The following is a 19,233-nucleotide window of genomic DNA, read 5'->3' as shown; positions in this document are numbered from 1 at the left end:
GGTGTACTGGAGGGTAAGCAGTAAAGATATGTCAGAAATTTTCTGTATGACATTTCATTGTTTGTTTAATAAACTTAAAGTTCTGGTTAAAAGAAAAAATGCCTACCAGACTCTTAAGACCTTATTAGCTCCATATAAGAAAGGATGAAATTAATGAGGAACCAAAACCAAAAAAAGAACATAGGAACAAATGCTGTGGTTGTCTTCTGTTTTGCAGATGACAATATTTTGTGTTTCTCTACCAGTAGCTTAGTTTAATTGAACATTGGTGTGTAAGACTTTATCATAAACCAAACATGGGGGGGGGGAGTAATGTTGATTTGTTTTCTCCTGCATCTTAAATCTAAAATCAAATTCATCTGGTTTGTTTTTCAGAGTTGTAAAAGAAACCCACACAAGAACTTGGTTGTCATGATGGGGTAAGTGTAGTCAACCTCAAATGGCCAGGTCTAATACATGGAAGTTGGTGTGACACAGATTAACAAGGTCTGGCAGCCAAACTGAAGGGCTGCCAACTGTTTTAGGACACAGACTGGAAGGTGAAGCTTTTCTAAGCGTGGTGACAGGGCCAGCCCAGTACATTTTGGTGCCTAAGGTAAACCACAAAATGGTGCTCCCCTCCCAGTGAGGGAAGAGGGCTTGATATACATTAGGAACAAGGGGGCGGGGAATAAAGATCTACACCAGGATCTGCTGCCTCTGTGGATCCTGCCTCCTCGTAAGGTAGTTACCTACCATGTGTCATGCATGGGTGGGTTGGTCCTGCATATAGATAAGCAATGTAGCCAGTGTTTGTAGATCACACTGCTGTTAAAAAACTCATAACAGGCCAGGCAGAAGTCTGGCAAGCCAAAATCCCTAAGGCGTTTTACCAAATAATTTTATTGAAATGAATCAGGTTCTATAATACCATTGTTTAGTCGTGTCCGACTCTTCGTGACCCCATGGACCAGAGCACGCCATTAGGAATTTGCATAACTTAATAAAAAACTTGCCAAATTTGCATCTTAGTAAACTTTCTCTTGTAACTTGCTGGCCTATGAAACCTGTAGTAGTGTTATTATGTTTGCATGGACATAGGTTCAATGTAAGCTTTAACACTTGATTTTTAAAAAATGTATTGATTAAACATGTATCTCCCAATATTCAGTTTTTGTTCTGATCATATATTCAGCAGTGTACATAAAGTCAACATGCAGTAGGAAAGCAGAATCACACCTCTGCATCCTCCCTTGGGATTGGTACAGTCTAAAAGTTACATACATGTATTTGTTCCTAAGTACATGTCCTATATATGTGCATTTTTAGCAAGTCTCTCCTGTGTTGAGCTTTAAAGTTTGTGCATTTCTGATAGGCGCATATTGAACTGCATATGTTATGCTGACATGTGAAGTGGAGACAGGAAGGAAGTGTGTGGATATGATTCCAATGTTGCTCCATGTGTTGATAATTTCTTCATTCTTTTTATATACTTTGACCAGTGAGTGACTAGAGCCTCTGTGTGATCTGAACAAACTAGTTATTTTGTCCTCTTGTTGGGAGAAGGTCAGATATAACCAATGTAGTAAAAGGTTTGATAGATAATAGTAAAAGAGCTTTGCATGTTAAAACAATCTGTAATCTTTGCTGGAGGGAGCATGTGTACCTGCCATGTGATGCCTCATTTCAGTCATCCTATTGGCATACCTTAATGGTGATGGCCAAACTTGGCCCTCCAGCTGTTTTAGGACTACAATTCCCATCATCCCTGATCATTGGTCCTGTTAGCTAGGGGATGATGGAAGTTGGAGTCCCAAAACACTGGAGGGCCAAGTTTGGCCATCACTACCTTAAAGGTTGCAATAGCTGCTCCTGAAGATTGTTTTGTTGACGTTTCTGAATTGAGTTTGTTTTGTTTTGTTTGTACAGCTTTTTATTCCTTTTTATAATGTATATAAAACAGATAAAACAATTATAACAGATGAAAATCAAAAGATGAAAAACAAAACTATAAGACAGACATGGAGAATGTGTAGTTACATATGAGTTAAAATAATAACATCCAAGTAAAAACTACCAACTTTAGCAGATCATGAAGTACCGGTATATTTCCAGATTTGTCAGCTTGTGACGAAGTTTGTCTTGAAAATGGTAGTTAGACTGTATATGTCATAAAGGAATCCCAAATCACATTAAAATTGTCTGAAGGTTCTAGTCCTTGCTGAAATCTCAAATTATGGATGATTTTCTCCATTATAGCTATATTCCAGAGTGAGTGGTACCAAGTGTCCAGTGTAATATTTTAGGCTGTTTCTCATTAAGCTGCAGTTACTATTCGTGCTGCCAAGATTTCTGTGCTACTGATAGTCATTTACTTAGTGGGTCTAAAAAAAAGAGTGGTATTCAGAAGTGAATGACATTTTCTACAGAGCGGTATAGTAGGAACTTGCTTTTCCTGTAGGGAACAGTGAACGTGATCTGTCAGAGTGTCAGTTACTAAATAATATGTTTAGCGCTTGATAAACTTTCCCTCTGAAGGGTACTTAAAGTAACACTTTTCATACTAGCTAACCAATGACAGAAATTTCACACAAATGTGTTAATCTGTGACAGACATTTCAGAGATAAATATGGTCTGGTTGAACCCAGGGGAAAAGACTCTTCGTTAGGAAACTAATTAAGGGCCTTTCCACATTTACCATTGATAGAGGTATAATTTATTGGGGATTTTTGGATTTTTTTGCTATACTGTCACATTATATTGTCTTTATTCAGCTAGTATTCCACTGTACTAATACAATGTTTTTTTCTTTGAAAGATCTGGAATGGATTCTCAATATTTTCATTTGTGCGGCATGCGTACAAGCGTCATCCAAGTTTCTGTGTGGAAGGGGAGGTGGCTATTGAGCGTGATTTGGGAGGCATCTGTTTTATGCCACTTTCTCTGACCAGTATGAGAAAGATGTGACTGGTAGAGATGATGATATTGAGTCAAAGTACAGGCACACACACCCCTTACACATGTTCTATTCACGTGCTACCCCATATATGTGTGACGCTGGGAAATAAATAAATAGAACCATCCCAGGAAATGGCGGGAGAGAGCTAGAGAGTCATTGTGATTCCTGAGGAGACTCTTCCTGGAGCCCAAAGAGGGCATCATTGAGTGAAGCAGTCCCGAAAACACCTGGGGCAGAGCAGAGATTTGTTTAGGCTGCTCAGCCTCCCCGCCTGGCAGCTGACATGCAAAATAGTGTAGCAGCAGCTGCTTTGCCACATAGCCTCCAGCTTGCCCCAGGACTTCAGCTCTTTTTGAAGAGAGAGTTGTGTGGAAAGCGAGGGGGAGAGAGAGCTGGAGAACAGGAAAAAATGAGTGTTCAGAGGCTTTCTAGAGGGTGTTCCCCCTTCATATGATTTCACTTATGTGCGCTGGGGCCCAGAACGTAACCCCTGCATAAGGCGGGGTGGGGGGGAGCTCCTGTCATTGGCAGCAATTATTGGCTGTGGACAATATTTCATCACAATAACCAGGTTTGTCATTGTTCAGCTAGACATGTAGTTCCTCTTTTAATCTCCTATATTTCCACAAGATTAGAATTCTGGAATACTAGACCTTCCCCCCCAACATGCAATGGAAAGGGGACAGGTTTTTCATGAGGTTATTCTGGCCTCTCCGTACTGCAGACCATCTTGGTAAGATCATCAGTGCACCTCACATCACCAAAAAGCATCAGTTGCTAAAAAAGACACCTCTTAGATGTTTTCGATCTCTTGTAATTGAATACAGGTGTTAAGAACTGCTATGAGCTTATATTTGGCTGAACTTACTGAAGAAACTGCTTCCATTTCATTTTCTAAATATCCTGCATCTTATTCAGTTGAGTTCTTTATTTAAATGAACTATAAGGCTTACAAAATCAAAATCATTTTGTTTGTCTGTAATAGTTATTTTATATAGTTGTATGTTCACGTACTCAAGAATGTAATACTAATGGGTATTGATAAGAGTGTGTGCCTCAAGGCCTAGAAGAACCAGGTTCCTTGAGAGCTCTCAGAAGCAAGGAACCTTGAAAGTTGGGCTAACAAGATGAAGCTAGGTCTGGACGACTATAAACTACATCACGCTCCATTTGAAGACTGTTAGTTGTGGAACAATATTGATTCTCAGCTGTGTGCAACCCAGTTTCTGGTTGCTTCCCTGGCTGTTGCCTACTAATACCTTGCTCTTGGACTACAGTACTCTGCTGTGTTTGACCTTGGCTTTGTTTCATGATTCTGCTATTGGACCATGCCCACTTTTGGGCTGCCTCACTGTGAACTGCTCAACCTTGACTCATTCTTAAGACCTTGTGTATTTGAATTGCTTTGTTACCCAACTGCTACCTTGAACCTCCAGAGTTTGGCCAGCCCTTGTCCTGGGAATGTAACATCCCTGGGCTTTTTTGGCTCGGCGGCCAAGTCAGGACCAGACCATTACATGTGGATGGGTACATAATCTTAACTGAATTGAAACTTGGAGGAGTGTCACACAAAGGCTGAATTGCAGTGTTGTTGTTGTTGTTTAGTCGTTTAGTCGTGTCCGACTCTTCGTGACCCCATGGACCAGAGCACGCCAGGCACCTCTGTCTTTCACTGCCTCCCGCAGTTTGGACAGACTCATGTTTGTAGCTTCGAGAACACTGTCCAACCATCTCGTCCTCTGTCGCCCCCTTCTCCTTGTGCCCTCCATCTTTCCCAGCATCAGTGTCTTCTCCAGGGAGTCTTCTCTTCTCATGAGGTGGCCAAAGTACTGGAGCCTCAGCTTCACGATCTGTCCTTCCAGTGAGCACTCAGGGCTGATTTCCTTAAGAATGGATGCGTTTGATCTTCTTGCAGTCCATGGGACTCTCAAGAGTCTTCTCCAGCACCATAATTCAAAAGCATCAATTCTTCGGCGATCAGCCTTCTTTATGGTCCAGCTCTCACTTCCATACATCACTACTGGGAAAACCATGGCTTTAACTATACGGACCTTTGTTGGCAAGGTGACGTCTCTACTTCTCAAGATGCTGTCTAGGCCTGTCATTGCCCTTCTCCCAAGAAGCAGGCGTCTTTTAATTTCGTGGCTGCTGTCACCATCTGCAGTGATCATGGAGCCCAAGAAAGTAAAATCTCTCACTGCCTCCATTTCTTCCCCTTCTATTTGCCAGGAGGTGATGGGACCAGTGGCCATGATCTTCGTTTTTTTGATGTTGAGCCTCAGACCATATTTTGCGCTCTCCTCTTTCACCCTCATTAAAAGGTTCTTTAATTCCTCCTCACTTTCTGCCATCAAGGTTGTGTCATCTGCATATCTGAGGTTGTTGATATTTCTTCCGGCAATCTTAATTCCAGCTTGGGATTCATCCAGCCCAGCCTTTCGCATGATGTATTCTGCATATAAATTAAATAAGCAGGGAGATAAAATACAGCCTTGTCGTACTCCTTTCCCAATTTTGAACCAATCAGTTGTTCCATATCCAGTTCTAACTGTAGCTTCTTGTCCCACATAGAGATTTCTCAGGAGACAGATGAGGTGATCAGGCACTCCCATTTCTTTAAGAACTTGCCATAGTTTGCTGTGGTCGACACAGTCAAAGGCTTTTGCATAGTCAATGAAGCAGAAGTAGATGTCTTTCTGGAACTCTCTAGCTTTCTCCATAATCCAGCGCATGTTTGCAATTTGGTCTCTGGTTCCTCTGCCTCTTCTAAATCCAGCTTGCACTTCTGGGAGTTCTCGATCCACATACTGTTTGAGCCTTCCTTGTAGAATTTTAAGCATAACCTTGCTAGCGTGTGAAATGAGTGCAATTGTGCGGTAGTTGGAGCATTCTTTGGCACTGCCCTTCTTTGGGATTGGGATGTAGACTGATCTTCTCCAATCTTCTGGCCACTGCTGAGTTTTCCAAATTTGCTGGCATATTGAGTGTAGCACCTTAACAGCATCATCTTTTAAAATTTTAAATAGTTCAGCTGGAATACCGTCACTTCCACTGGCCTTGTTATTTGCAATGCTTTCTAAGGCCCATTTGACTTCACTTTCCAGGATGTCTGGCTCAAGGTCAGCAACCACACTACCTGGGGTGTACGAGACATCCATATCTTTCTGGTATAATTCCTCTGTGTATTCTTGCCACCTCTTCTTGATGTCTTCTGCTTCTGTTAGGTCATTACCACTTTTGTCCTTTATTATGGTAATCTTTGTACGAAATGTTCCTTTCATATCTCCAATTTTCTTGAACAGATCTCTGGTTCTTCCCATTCTGTTGTTTTCCTCTATTTGTTTGCATTGCTCGTTTAAGAAGGCCTTCTTGTCTCTCCTTGCTATTCTTTGGAAATCTGCATTCAATTTCCTGTATCTTTCACTATCTCCCTCACATTTTGCTTGCCTTCTCTCCTCCGCTATTTGTAAGGCCTCGTTGGACAGCCACTTTGCTTTCTTGCATTTCCTTTTCATTGGGATGGTTTTCGTTGCTGCCTCCTGTACGATGTTACGAGCCTCCATCCATAGTTCTTCAGGCACTCTGTCCACCAAATCTAAATCCTTAAACCTGTTCGTCACTTCCACTGTGTATTCATAAGGGATTTGACTTAGATTGTATCTTACCGGCCCAGTGGTTTTTCCTACTTTCTTCAGTTTAAGCTTGAATTTTGCTATAAGAAGCTGATGATCTGAGCCACAGTCAGCTCCAGGTCTTGTTTTTGCTGACTGTATAGAGCTTCTCCATCTTTGGCTGCAGAGAATATAATCAATCTGATTACGATACTGCCCATTTGGTGATGTCCATGTGTAGAGTCGTCTCTTGTGTTGTTGGAAAAGCGTGTTTGTGATGACCAGCTTGTTCTCTTGACAGAACTCTATTAGCCTTTGCCCTGCTTCGTTTTGATCTCCAAGGCCAAACTTGCCAGTTGTTCCTTTTATCTCTTTATTCCCTACTTTAGCATTCCAATCCCCTATAATGAGAAGAACATCCTTCTTTGGTGTCACTTCTATAAGGTCTTGTAAGTCTTCATAGAATTGGTCAATTTCAGTTTCTTCAGCATCAGTAGTTGGTGCATAAACTTGGATTACTGTGATGTTAAAAGGTCTGCCTTGGATTCGTATCGAGATCATTCTATCATTTTTGAGATTGCATCCCAGTACAGCTTTCGCCACTCTTTTGTTGACTATGAGGGCCACTCCATTTCTTTTACGAGTTTCTTGCCCACAGTAGTAGATGTGATGGTCATCCGAACTGAATTCGCCCATTCCCGTCCATTTTAGTTCACTGATGCCCAGGATGTCAATATTTATTCTTGCCATCTCATTTTTGACCACCTACAACTTACCTAGGTTCATGGTTCTTACATTCCAGGTTCCTATGCAATATTTTTCTTTACAGCATTGGACTTTCCTTTCGCTTCCAGGCATATCCGCAACTGAGCGTCCTTTCGGCTTTGGCCCAGCCGCTTCATCAGCTCTGGATCTACTTGTACTTGCCCTCCGCTCTTCCCCAGTAGCATGTTGGACGCCTTCCGACCTGAGGGGCTCATCTTCCAGCGTCATAACTTTTATATGCCTGTTGTCTTTGTCCATGGAGTTTTCTTGGCAAGGATACTGGAGTGGCTTGCCGGTTCCTCCTCCAGGTGGATCACGTTTGGTCAAAACTCTCCACTATGACCTGTTCATCTTGTGTGCCCTGCTCGGCGTAGTTCATAGCTTCTCTGAGTTCTTCAAGCCCCTTCGCCACGGCAAGGCAGTGATCCATGAAGTAGTAGGTGCATTCATTGAGCTGGTTACTTGAACAAGGTCTAAAATAATTTCATTTTCCCCATTCACCTTGGAATATGGTATTTCCCTGTCTTATGATTCAGTAGGGGTACACTCTCTACCATGGGAATCTTCTTAACAATTGCAGGAAGACTGCTGTGTGTGTGTGTGCATGTGCATTTGCATGCATGCGTTGCCAATGACATATTTGTTTAACTGTACACATTTAAGTTCATTACATTTTGTGTGGCTATGCAACTCTTGCTTCAGACTGATACTTCAGAGATGTTTAAATCTACAACCCTTGCTCTTTTTTAATGAAACTTTTTCATGACTCTAGAGTAAGGCAACACAAGAGGGTGCTATATTTCTATTAACGCAAGAGGAGGAAGCAGAAGCAGTTATTAACACCCTTCATTACTCCTTTCCTCCAAGTCACTCTCTTATTTATTTATTTTTTAGTTAAGTAGGTGATACACTAGGTAACTTGGAGTATGGAGTACATTAAGGTAGAAGATGACACAAGCAGAGCAACCATTTAACAGTTGTTTATGGTAAAAGTATCTGGGTGATTAAGTCATATATGATTAAGTCATATATGGAATGGACTTAAAGGTCAGTCATGACTATCTTAAGTCCATTGATTTCAGTGGATCTACTCAGAGTATGACGTAGTTGGCTATAGCTGGCTGTACTTGGAAATGATTTAAGACTACAGCTAGAATTTAATTTAAATTTAAGCAATACATAGAGTAACTCCAAAAGGCCCTATCACAAAAAAATATTATATGTAAGGGTGAATTTGCGGGTTCTCAACCCAACTTGGATGAACAGCATTTTTAATTTCTGTCCTAAGTATACTTTATTGGAAGCAAATACTTGATTTACAGTTACAATCAAAATTATTCAACCCCCATTGCAAATCAGCTTTATTATCAAATTTTACAGACTTTCAGCTCCTTGCAATGAGCAAATCAAACCAAAGCAATTGAAATAGCTCAACACAATGGATACTTAAAGTGATTCCCCCAAAATCAGCTGAAAATGCAACTTATACTGCCTTCTCCAGTCCCACTATTATTTCACCCCCTGAACAGAATCCTTCACAGCAGCACAAATACAGCAGGTGTTCTCTCAAGCACACTTGACGCAACTAATCAAGGGCTTCGTTAGTTGCAACAGGTGTGCCTGAGGTGGAACACAGCAAACCTCTAGCTAGCTCAGGTATTTCATGAGTGTCAAATTTGGCTGCATGTTAGAAATATGACTAAGTCAAGAGAATGGTCCAGGAAGGTAAGAGAAGAGATAATTGCCCTTCACAAACAAGGAGCAGGATACAAAAAGATAGTAAAGGCACTGAATGTTCCTAGAGACACCATTGGAAGCATAGTTCGCAAGTTCAAAGTTCAAGGAACAGTGGTTACACTACCTCAGGCATAGGCAAGCTCGGCCCTCCAGATGTTTTGGGACTACAATTCCCATCATCCCTGGCCACTGGTCCTGTTAACTAGTGATCATGGGTTTCCTAGTTAACATCCCAAAACATCTGGATCCCTAGTTAACATGGGATCCCAAAACATCTGGAGGGCTGAGTTTGCCTATGCCTGCACTACCTGGACAGGGCAGAAAAAGGAAGCTACTGTAAGTGCAGCCAACTTACTTCCAGATAAATGTATTCAGGGCTGAGATGTTTTGACAAACTTCACAAGATAGATAATAGCCAAAAGATGCAATCCTAACCTGTCCCCGCAAGGGGGTGAGCTCCTTTTGCTTGGTCCCTGCTCCTGCCAACCTAGCAGTTCGAAAGCACACAGTGCAAGTAGATAAATAGGTACCACTCCGGCAGGAAGGTAAACGGAGTTTCCATGTGCTGCGCTGGTTCTCCAGAAGCGGCTTAGTCATGCTGGCCACATGATCCGGAAGCTGTACGGCGGCTCCCTCGGCCAGTAAAGCGAGATGAGTGCCGCAACCCCAGAGTCGGCCATGACTGGACCTAATGGTCAGGGGTCCCTTTACCTTTTTACTTTTGAGTAGACACGGCTAGGATTGCAGCCTAATCTACAACATTGGGTACCCATAACTAGGACCAACACAAACTTAGGGAATGGGAATTTGGGATAAAGAGAAGAAGACACTTGAGCTGAATGAATTACTGTTGCTAGGCATCTTTTTTTTGTAGAGGTTCTTTTGCTCAGACAGACGAATACTGAAGTATAAAGGTAAAGGTACCCCTGCCCATACGGGCCAGTCATGTCCGACTCTAGGGTTGTGCGCCCATCTCACTTAAGAGGCCGGGGGCCAGCGCTGTCCGGAGACACTTCCGGGTCACGTGACCAGCGTGACGAAGCTGCTCTGGCGAGCCAGCACCAGCGCAGCACACGGAAACGCTGTTTACCTTCCCGCTATAAAGCGGTACCTATTTATCTACTTGCACTTAAGGGTGCTTTCGAACTGCTAGGTGGGCAGGAGCTGGGACCGAAAGACGGGAGCTCACCCCGCCGCGGGGATTCGAACCGCCGACCATGCGATCGGCAAGTCCTAGGCACTGAGGTTTTACCCACAGCGCCACCCGCGTCCCAATATACTGAAGTATAGCAACCCACAAATATTCTAGTAAGCCATCCAGCCTGTATATACATAGTGTTGCAGGGTGACAGCAGGGGGCCTTGCAAGGTTTTCACTTGGAAGAAATTATTACTACTTATAGACTAGCAGACAACTAAAATCATACGTTAACCAATGCCACACATTTGAAGTTTAAGCTGATGGATTTTTCCTTTCCTTGAAGCTTAAGTGGCTAATTTGGTCTGACAATTCTCAGCTTAGTGTTTTTTTTGTTGTTGTTGTTATTTTCATAGTATAATTATAAAGAAAATTTGTGGTCATACACATTTTCATTGTTGGGTAGTAATCACCATCAGTGTTTTCCATCATCACATCTGCATCCCACCTCTTTATCTCTTTCTAGAGAACTAATCTCTTGAACAAGCATTTGCCTTTTTGCATTTCACATCAGGACAGCTAATAACATTATACAAATTATGTAACTGAGGGCATCCCCACAGCCACAAGAAGTATATGTGTTCACAAAGAACAAAACCAGGAACATGAATCAAGCTGAAATGGATTTCTTTTATTATTAAAACAAGAAAAATAGCAAGCAGTTTGTTATGTGGGTCAATTGGTTCTAAATTTCTTCCTTCCAGTAGAGTTAACTGGCATTTTGGGTTATGGCAGTGGCAGCAGGAGCTTCTTGTCAGCAGCAGTTGTCATGTACTTGCAGACTTCAGTAGCAACACCCATTAGTTAGCACTTGCCTGGTTCAAGCATGTGTGCCTAGAACTGCACTACACAGAATGTCTGCAAACCAGTGTCTTGGAATGCTGATTAGGGTGAATTCTTCTGCACCACAATTTCTCACCCAAATTGCCTCCCCCCCCAGCAGTTGGATTTATTTCTGATCTTGATGCCAAGCAGGAGTAATGTGAGGGGAAAGCAGTGAGAGGCAGAAAGGTTTGACACCCCTTACTTGACTTATAATCACTTCTCTGTCTTGCCACTTTACTCTTACCATAACCTGTGCTCTAAGACATGGGTCATAAATGTTATGTTTGACTTTGGCACCCATATAATTGGTCATGAGCAGTGTAGTAGCATTACACCTGTTGTCTCCAGTGTTGCCTGCTCATCCTTTAAAAAATACTAAATATCAAAACGCTTATGAAGCTGACATCATCCCACAATTGCATGCAGGAGTCTGCCTTTATCCTCTTAACCCCACCTCTCTTTGTTCTGAGGTCTTTGGAAATTACCGTATTTTTCTCTCTATAAGACGCACCACACCATAAGACGCACCTAGTTTTTGGAGGAGGAAAACAAGAAATAAAATATTCTGAATCTCAGATGCCAGAACAACAAGAAGGACCGCTTCGCAGCGAAAGCAGCGATCCCTCTTGCTGCTCTGGCTTCTGTGATAGCTGCGCAGCCTGCATTCGCTCCATAAGACGCACACGTTGTTGTTGTTGTTGTTGTTGTTGTTGTTGTTTAGTCGTGTCCGACTCTTCGTGACCCCATGGACCAGAGCATGCCAGGCACTTCTGTCCTCCACTGCCTCCCACAGTTTGATCAAACTCATGCTGGTAGCTTCAAGAACACCATCCAACCATCTCATCCTCTGTCGTCCCCTTCTGCTTGTGCCCTCCATCTTTCCCAACATCAGGGTCTTTTCCAGGGAGTCTTCTCTTCTCATGAGGTGGCCAAAGTATTGGAGCCTCAGCTTCACGATCTGTCCTTCCAGTGAGCACTCAGGCCTGATTTCCTTAAGAATGGATACGTTTGATCTTCTTGCAGTCCATGGGACTCTCAAGAGTCTCCTCCAGCACCATAATTCAAAAGCATCAATTCTTCGGCGATCAGCCTTTTTTATGGTCCAGCTCTCACTTCCATACATCACTACTGGGAAAACCATAGCTTTAACTATACGGACCTTTGTTGGCAAGGTGATGTCTCTACTTTTTTAGATGCTGTCTAGAAGACGCACACACATTTCCCCTTTTTAGGAGGGAAAAAAGTGAGTCTTATAGAGCAAAAAATACGGTAAGTCATGCCAGTAGCCTTTTGAGTCTCAATAAGAGAGTCTATGGTCTTTGGCTAAGTTAGGAGTAAACATTCCTTCTGACCTTGAATGCATTTAATAGTAACAGACTTCACCATGGCTAAATCATATCTTATTGTTTCCTTTAAAAGTATTTTCTTCTTTGTCTGAAATTAACACCACATTAAGGTGGAATAATATATGAAAAATTGCATTACATGAAAAACCTCCCTTGTACCCTCACTTTTCGAAAGAAAAAATCAAGGGTAACAACTTTTGGTGGGATTTTATTGAATATATATAAAGGGAAATTTACATTGGCCTTTTCCACAAGTCTCTCAAGAAATTTGGGATAAGTAATGTCTAATTGGTTGAAAATATTTCATAATGTAATATAGAGCCTTTTATTTTTGGTACTCCTTGTGCCTCTGATAGTTTCAGTTATAGATTTATGTTTCTGTATATCTTGTAAGTCATGTGTGCCACACCTCTTGTTCTCCCATTTCTTATGATTATACCCTCCACTTACCTGTCTGTATCTTATCACAAGCATCCAGATAATCTGCTTTATTATTTTTTCTTGTGTTTGTAACATCTCATGCCAGCCTTGGTTTGGTTTAGTTTTTGTGTTTGTCTCAGGAAGTTCTATTTTGTTAGTATAGTAATATGCATAACATTTAATAAAACTAGAAAGATGTTGATGAGTAAAGCTGTTGTATTTGAGCTCTGCAGTATATTCTAATTCTAGAGTGTTTATGTTTTGAATAGTTTTAAAGTCAGTTGGCTCAGCAGTGTTAATTGCAACATGCAGGCATGTAGCATATCTTTATTATCTGTTTTACTTTCATGTGCCCTTAAAAGCCAAATAGAATCATAGAATGGTAGCGTTGGAAGGGACCACAAGGACCATCTAGTCCAACCCTTGCAATGCAATAATATTTTTCCCAACATAGGGTTTGATCCCATGACCCTGAGATTAAGAGTCTCATGATCTACCAACTGAGCTATGCCAGCTGCATATTTTAATTGGAGAACAGACGCTGGGAAAGTAGTTGTTTTGGCTCAGCATTTAGCTGATAAGGAATGCTTAGCTGCCTCATCTTGCCTGAAGTACGGTGATAGACCATGAGGATTCCCTGGGAACTTTTGTTGTTTTTAATTTATTTTTGCTTTCAACTTTTTAATTTTTAAAAATGATTTTACTCTGTAGTTTTATGTTTTTATATAAACTGCTGGAACATATTTTTGATACAGTGGTATATAAATAATTTTTATAAATAATAATTCAAAAAAACAAAATGCTGATGGTCCAGAAAAGCTGAAAAGTGATCAGTAAGGAAATTCTTTCCAAATGTAACTCTGCTGCATGCTTGTCCACCAGAATATGAATTTCTAAAATAGTATATTACTGCACATCACGCAGCATATGAAAAAAGGAATTGTGCCAGTTTTGAGTATTAGCATTGCCCTTTTAATCTCCCCACACCCCCATACACAGGCATCATTGGGCCAGTATTCCTCAGAATTCTTGCGACTAACTGCTTTAATACTGCCTTGGTGCAAAAGAGGCCATTATACTCTTTAGTACCTAAGGAGTATCCTGCAGCTGAAGTATGGGGGAAGGTTGCCTATCTGAAGGTGTCTGTCTGCCTACTCATGAAAATAATGATTTTGATGTGGAGTGTTTTTAAACAAGCTACCTCCCAAGTGAAGTTGACATGGTACAAGAAGTGAGAGGACTTCACCATGTAGCCTCAGTGGATAGAAGTGCCTTTTACTGACTGACTGGTTCAACAGCTATGGTCATTCCTGGACTTTTTCAGTACTTGCCACAGTAGCTGCTTTTAGTACTGTGCAGTACATTGCAACATGATTGCTCCAGGAGTGAGACTTTTGTTAGAATATAACACCTGTGCTCGGAGATCTGCACCGGCTGCCAATTTGCTCCTAGGCCAAGTTCAAGGTGTTACTATTAGTATATAAAGCCCTTAACAACTTGGGACATGTTTATTTATGGGATCGCCTTACCTTACATGTCTCCACTCAACCACTTTCATCAGCAGAATTGGCACTACCTACAGGTGCCGCAGGGGACGTGGGTGGCGCTGTGGGTTAAACCACAGAGCCTAGGACTTGCCGATCAGAAGGTCGGCGGTTCGAATCCCCGCGACGGGACGAGCTCCTGTTGTTCGGTCCCTGCTCCTGCCACCCTAGCAGTTCGAAAGCACATCAAAGTGCAAGTAGATAAATAGGTACAGCTCCGGTGGGAAGGTAAATGGAGTTTCCGTGTGCTGCTCTGGTTTGCCAGAAGCAGTTTAGTCATGCTGGCCACATGACCTGGAAGTTGTCTGCAGACAAACGCTGGCTCCCTCGGCCTATAGAGCGAGATGAGCATGCAACCCCAGAGTCGGTCACGACTGGACCTAATGGTCAGGATTCCCATTACCTTTACAGGTGCCACATAATACCTGTTTTGCATTTGTAAGAACTTGATAATTTAGTGTAGCAGTTCCTGAACTTTGGAACTCCCTGTCTGTTGAGATCAAGCAGGCAGCCTTCACTGTACTGTACTATTTTTGACACCTGCTAAAAACATTTATGTTTAGACAGACCTACCCAGATGCTTAGAAAGTTGGGATAATTTTAATCTGTTTTAGTATTTTAACTTTTGAATGTTTTAAAGTATGGTTGTGAATCTTTCTTGATTTTACTGTTTTATCTTTTGTAAACTGCTTTGAGGTTTTTTTACAATCAAGCAGTGTATAAATTTTATCAAGTAAATATAGTCAATTTATGCACGTTACAACTTGCCATTAGTACACTGGATCACAAGCCAAGATAGAACCAGAGCAGTCCTTTACTGATGACATCAGCTTTGTTAGAACACTTGAGAGTTAACAAGTTTAATCAGAAAGGCTTTCACACCATGTCAAGATCCTGTTGCAAGCAATGTGAGTTTACTTGCTGTTTTTCAAGTTGCCTGTAGGAAGATGAGGAATGTGCAATCTTTGCTAGAAGAAATATCCCAAGCTACAAAAATGGAAAAAGAAATTGTTCAAATAGGCAAAAAACAATGCACAGATATGACCTCCAGCTTTTCTGCATGCTAGAAAACTGGTTCATCTTACTCAAGTGTTTCAGGCAGCTGGTTTGCTGAGCTCTAGATCAAAATATCAGTCTTTTAAGGCAGGGTTAATAGTTTGACTGGGAACAATTCCCGAAATGCAAAACCTCTAACCCAGCCATTTATCTATTTGAAACATGAGATTCTATGGGTGGAGTCTAGCTTTCTTTTAAATAGTCTGCTGTATAATTCAAGGCAACCATATAGCTGTCTGTAGGCAATTGCATCAGACACTGCAACCGAATGTTATTAAAATGGAGATGAAGGAGTTTGTGCTAATGGAAGACAAGAAGTATTCAGAACCCACACAAAAACGTGGGAAACATGCTTTTGTTTAAAAACAAGTATATACTTGCAAATCCTATTTCACTAGAGCTAACACAGCAATGGGTTGAATGTTTGCATGCGGAAGGATAAGGCACAGTAGAACATGGCTGCTTAAGGCAGAAGTTCTTTCAAACTTTCTACTCACAGGGCCCACTTGAGATGGCTAAAATTTATTAAGGCCCATTAGTCTCAAAATGGTGGTGCAGAGGTAGAGCACAAAATGGAGATAAAATTTGACATAATCAGGTAGCAATTGCTGACATTACTTTCTAATGATATCTGTTCCATCTTTGGAAATTGCTAAGTTCTTCATCACAAATTTTGCTTGTGTCAAGGAGTTCCATAGTTCAGCTTTCCTCAAGCTAAGTACAGAGGTTTCCTGTAGAGGTATATATCCAGATATTTTTACTCATGTCCTGTAATTTCTTCCATACCCTTTTCAAACTAAATTTGTACCTAATTCCCACCCCAAATTTATTTCATCCATCATCATTGGTCCTTTTGCATTCACTTGTTCCTCCTATAAAAGCTTTTACACTATCTGGCTGGGTCACTTTCCAGTTCACATGAGGAAGCTGTTTTTCCATGTTCCTAGGGTCAGAAAAGAGACATCTGCCCATAGATATCAATGGAAATTAAATAGTTTTATGTATATGGAATTAAAGAATTTAATGTAGTGTTCCCACATCCACAGTCTCCCCCCATGCTGACGGACTATTGGGGAGTGGGAAGAATTAGGGCTGTGGAATGGGGAGTTTGGGACCTTCAATAGAAGCATTGCAACATTTTGTTGCAAGAGCTCACTTGCCTATATAGTAGTAGCTGTATGTTGTCCATGGTTTGAGCAGATTTGGCTACAAAAGTAAGGGAAAGCTTGAATTAGTATTGGCAGACTCAAGGTTAGTTTGTTATTTTTAAGTGTCCTAAGGTACAGCTTCCCAAATACATCCATACGTTAAATTGTTTAATTTCTGCATCTGGGAATGACATAGAAACCCCTCAAAATGTTGATTGACTGTTAGAGGAGGGTGAGAAAAATGGTGGGCAGGGTGTGGAACGGTGTTATTCATTTTTAAATATTTTTCTATTGCCTTTCATTTAAAAACCACAAAGTGATGTACAGCACAAGGTAAAATCCGGAATATTAGCATCTATACAATAATCTTTTAAAAAAGGGAAAACAGGAAAAACAGTAATCAAAAGCAAACAGATTAAGAAGATATTGGTATTAACTGCCAGCAAAGGCTTGGAAGAATAAATGAGATTTCAGCAGGTGCATAAATATAATCAGTGTGAGTGCCTGCCATAATTCAGAGGAGAGATGATTCCATTAAGAGGCCACCACAGTAGAAAAGCCCCACCTCGTTACTACAAGATGGATCCCTGCTGACGACTGTGCAACCATACTGTCCATACTACTTCACTACTTTTATTAGCTGTGTGAGATTACTACACTAATAGATAGATTCCCAAAAAGAACAGTAGCAATAATTTCCATACATACAGGTGTAGAATAGATGCTTGGTTGGGAAGCCCCAGGTTTTTTAGAAAGGGAGGTCAGAGATTCTCCAACTTCTTACCACAAGGGTGAGACTGCTGAAAATTACTGGGAGTCACAAAATGGTGAAGGGGCAGAGCCAATCACAAAATGGTGGTACATGGAGGCAGAGTTTGGCATAATTAGCTGCCAATTACTGACATATTCTACTAATATATAATTCATAACTGGGAATTGCTAAATTCATTGTCAAAATGTTTTGCTTGTGGCAAGGAGTTCCATAGCTTAGCTTTCCTCAACCTAAGTATAAAATTTGCTCTGGAGGTATTGTGAGTCAGCACCTACATTTTAGGCAAAATATTCTAATCCAGAGGTTCCAAGTGCAGAAGCCTTTTAAAAATATTTTTTCTCTTTCCGGCACCACATAGCTCTGAATGCCCCCCCCCCAACATTCTTCTTTCTCAGTCAACTTGTGCCTTATTCCTACTCCCCTGCCCCCCACCCAGCCCTTGCTTGTTTCTTTTATCCTTTCTCACTGGGCCTTTTTATATTCACTTATAACAGGTTCCCTCTCTTTTCCCATTCATTTCTTTTCCCTGTTTATTATTATTAATAATATATTATTTCATTTTTAAATTTGCTTCAACACCACCTCTTGCCCTTTCCTCTCAGAGGAGGGAGACCTTACTTCCCTTCCCCTCTTTACCAGGCAACCTTTACTCAGCATGCAGGAAGATGCTGTTGCTGGCATTGCTCCTACTAGAAGGCTATAGCATGACTGGAAGGCATGGCAGACAAATAAGGAGGCACAGCCTTGGCACAGAAGCCCATCTGAAAGTCTTGGCCCAAGGTCCACTCTTTGAAAAACACTGGTCTAAATTGCTTGAGAAACACTGAAGGAGAGATAACAGGATGCATCCTGATCCTTGTCATATCACCTAACAGTACCCTTGCAGCTATAGGCTAGAAAGGCTATTATTACCCCTCAAGGTGATTTGCATAGCTGAAGGCTAGTTGGCATTGTTATTCTATTTACCCATTATTACCCCCCAGTTCACTAGCCTGGATGGTTTGCCAACATCCTCCATATACCCTTTGCTTGCTTGTTAATTCATATGTTTAGAAAACTTTAACCAGAAGGTAAGCTTTCAATACTAGGTAAGACTGTTTTGTATCTCATGTTTTATTTCTAATTTCTGTTATGCAAATTACTTGTTTCATATAGTACCTGAGCACCTTCTCTTTGGGGATTTTTTTTTTATTACTTGCATGATGCTAAAAAAAATATTCTGAACTACTTTACTAATGTAGACCCTTGAAATGTGCATAGGCCAATAATACTACCAGTGAAGTCATATATCTTTTTCCAGTTACTTTTGAAATACAGTCTTCTGTCTATCAATCTTGTGGACATATTCTTCTCTCCCCCCATTTCAGAAACATGTATGCTGCTTCAGTCTCCTATCTGGTACAGTGAACCATCTGCAACAGCTCTCTGACTCCTTTGTACTATGCATAGTTGAGCAGCTTACTTCTGTATGCATCTATTTTTCCTTTTCATATAGCTCATGTTGCCTGTTTTCTTCTACACAGCTTTTTCCTTTCTGCCTGAACATGTCTCAGCAATTACTGTTTTCATGTCTTGTGATCAGAAAAGCATCTTCTTTTGTCTGTGTCAGGCACTGGCTGCTCTTTAGGGAGAGCTCTTATTTGTAGTGTTGTGGGCCATAAGTACCATGTGTGGCATTTTCTGGGAGCGACTCTCCCTCCCTTCTGCCTTATGGGTAATAATGCACTCTCTCTGAGGCAATCTGTAAAGAGAAGAATTGAGGGAAAGTGCCATGTTTCTAGAGTTTTCTACTGGCTTGTGGTTGATTAAAAAAACAACAACTCTTCTCCCACATCCTTCTGTTTCTTTCTAGGCTTTGTTTTCATGGTTTCCA

At 41.2% G+C, this 19,233-nt stretch overlaps 1 protein-coding gene across 1 annotated transcript in view; it reads left to right on the top strand.

Moving 5' to 3' along the window:
* The first annotated feature begins 394 nt into the window (after window positions 1–394).
* ZMYND8 (zinc finger MYND-type containing 8) overlaps window positions 395–19,233 on the top strand; it is an 85,563-nt gene continuing 66,724 nt past the window's right edge. Inside the window, exon 1 of the mRNA XM_053394168.1 lies at window positions 395–419. Coding sequence (XP_053250143.1) covers window positions 412–419 — 8 coding nt within the window. The 5' untranslated portion in view covers window positions 395–411. The remainder of the gene's footprint in view (window positions 420–19,233) is intronic.

The sequence above is a fragment of the Podarcis raffonei genome, chromosome 6, assembly GCF_027172205.1.
Source record: "Podarcis raffonei isolate rPodRaf1 chromosome 6, rPodRaf1.pri, whole genome shotgun sequence".
In the NCBI taxonomy this organism is placed as follows: domain Eukaryota; kingdom Metazoa; phylum Chordata; class Lepidosauria; order Squamata; family Lacertidae; genus Podarcis; species Podarcis raffonei.
Note: the sequence above shows the minus strand (reverse complement) of the source record. Positions and strands in the feature narration are given on the sequence as shown.